We start from the raw sequence: 2,743 nt of genomic DNA, 5'->3' as shown, positions 1-2,743 counted from the left end.
AGCTATGACTATTTAAAAATCTATATGATCTATTTAATGAATATAATTTCAAACTTCTTGCTCTAAAAAGTAAAAATATTATAATAAATATGAAATTATTTTTAAATAATTATGATAATTTTAAAATACACTTATAATATATAAAAATAGACTTTAATCTTATCTATATTTTCTATAACTTATCTATCTATTATCCAAATTTAGATATTTATAAAAAATTATATTGTAAAAGATCATATAGAAAAAGAAATACGAATATATAAATATTTATATATGTATTCCTCAATCTCTATCAACCTTTTTCCATCAACCTTTTTACATATACATAAAATCATATAGAGAGGGCTTTTTCATATGAAAGTCGGAGTAATAAGAAAATTTTACAATTTTTTGTACAGAGAATATTTCTTGCTATTTGGAAAATAACTAAATATATTTACACTTAGACCTTCGATTAATATTATAGCTATGCTCTGAATGCCAATGACCCTTAAAATTTCAAAGATACATGGCTTTTTGAAGTCGTTGAAGTGGTTACAGTTGGAAACTGGCCAACTGCTACCTCATGTCAAGTCATGTGATCTGATAACGGGGGCTCTCATATGATACACAACTTTTCCCTTGCTTCCCTCGTGACAGATGGAGCGATCTTTGCTATATATATGATCAATCCCTCCTCATATCCCCAATCGAGACGGTACAATGGCAAGAGTATCAGATCCTGCGCTTCTTCTCGTCGCTGGATTGGCCATATCTTTACTTATGCATCGTAAGCTGTATTCCTAACATATTGCGTGGTGTAGGCATTTGAATAGTATATACATTTCATTAAGCCTTTCGATAATATGTGTGTATGTTTTGTTGCAGAGTTGGGGGCGGTTAAGTTTGATTTAAAGAACCAGTGCGGGTACACAGTTTGGCCAGCAGGACTACCCGGACTAGGAGGGCAGCAGCTGGACCAGAATATGACGTGGACGGTGGCTGTGCCGGCAGGGACACAGGCGGGAAGATTCTGGGCCCGAACGGGCTGCTCTTTCGATGCGAGCGGCGGAGGAACCTGTAAAACCGGTGACTGTGGTGGCCAACTGAACTGCACAGTCTCCGGAGCTGTTCCCGCCACGCTGGCCGAATATACCCAGAGCGACCAGGACTACTACGATGTCTCCCTGGTGGACGGCTTCAATGTTCCTCTTTCCATCAACCCTACCAATTCAAACTGCACAGCTCCTGCATGCAAAGCCGACGTGAACGCTATGTGCCCTGATCAATTTAAGGTGGATGGGGGATGCAAGAGTGCCTGCAATGTCTTTCAAACCGACCAGTACTGCTGCACTGGCGCCTTTGCCGACAACTGCCCTGCCACAAACTACTCGATGATATTCAAGAACCAGTGCCCTCAGGCTTACAGCTATCCCAAGGACGATAATTCCAGCACTTTCACTTGCCCTTCTGGTTCGAGCGACTACAGTATTGTATTCTGTCCCTAGATATATATAGGATCGTACTCACTAGAACCTAGAAATAATCAGCTACGAGCATATCACCCCGTCTTTAGATATCTGATATATGGTGGCATAAAGTATCATTTAGTTTAAGGCATTACATGCCCGTTTTAAGTCTCATAGCTTATTATAAATAAAACGTTCATCAGTATTTTAATGGGTAGTGTGAGAAAGGTAATTCATATGCAATATCTTGTTAGGATTTTAAAAGTTCAAATATTTTAAATATAATTAAAAAAATTGGTGGAACTATCTTTTTTAAAGCAAGTAAACTTATTTATTTAAGGAAAATACATAATCCTAATAATTATTGTCTTAGATTTAATATCACATAAAATTTAATAGTAATAACTATATCTTCTTTTCACCAAGCTTGTGCTTTGAAATTTCTTATACGAGGCTTTTTATTAAAAACAAAAATTCAGTTATTTGTTTACCCTCACTTGAATGGAAAAATGAAAAATTATTCAATCTTATAGAATATAATCTTCAAAAACAGTTAAATTACTTAATGTACAAAATGGTGTACATGCATTCCTGGATTTTTGGAATCAATCTACACCTTATGCCATATGTTTACAAAGGATTTTCTTCAATTGTAAATTATTCAAAAAGGTGAAGGTGGCTTGTGTTAGTTGTGTTTAGAGTCGCCATATTAATTCAAGGGTTCCCCTTGAAAAACCCCGCCTATCTTATTCGAGGCCTCCCCTTCATCATCTAAGTGTCTATCGTCCTTTGAAGAAGTTGGTCAAGGTCGCAAGCTTCCACGGTCATTCCTCCCCTCCCTTTTGAATCGCTTCGATTCATTTCAAACCTCGGTTCGAAGTAGTTCAAAGTGGTTCGACCAAATTTTTCACACTAACACTCTTTCTTTGGCAGGAAGTATCTTTTATCGCAGCGGTCTTCTTTGAAATACTTTGAACCGTTTCGAAGCTCGGTTCAAGCTTATTCAAAGTGGTTCTTGACAAGTGTTGACGACGGGAGTTTATTTTTGGAGTACGATGCGCCGCCTTTCTCTCAAGCAATCAATGGTCCCGTCAGCATGTCAAATCAAAAGATTTTATTTCTTTTTCAAGGGAAAGGGCATCATTATTATGAGTGTGAGTAGACCTTCATTTTAGGAATGACTTGATACTGCATGAAATCAATTATTATTAACTCATGCGAAAGGGTAAATCATTAATCGAGGCATTTATGCATCAACGCCTCGAGCATGTCAATCCTGATGTGAGGTGATGAAC

At 37.1% G+C, this 2,743-nt stretch overlaps 1 protein-coding gene across 1 annotated transcript; it reads left to right on the top strand.

Moving 5' to 3' along the window:
- Positions 1 to 702: 702 nt before the first annotated feature.
- Positions 703 to 1,604, top strand: LOC131070844 (pathogenesis-related thaumatin-like protein 3.8). The gene is made up of 2 exons (XM_058006513.2): positions 703 to 769; positions 868 to 1,604. The coding sequence occupies exons 1-2, from the start codon at positions 703 to 705 to the stop codon at positions 1,485 to 1,487; spliced, it is 687 nt and encodes a 228-aa protein (XP_057862496.2). The 3' UTR covers positions 1,488 to 1,604.
- Positions 1,605 to 2,743: the final 1,139 nt, after the last annotated feature.

Source organism: Cryptomeria japonica, chromosome 8, assembly GCF_030272615.1.
Source record: "Cryptomeria japonica chromosome 8, Sugi_1.0, whole genome shotgun sequence".
Classification (NCBI taxonomy): Eukaryota; Viridiplantae; Streptophyta; class Pinopsida; order Cupressales; family Cupressaceae; genus Cryptomeria; species Cryptomeria japonica.
This window is presented reverse-complemented; position numbering and strand designations above follow the sequence as displayed.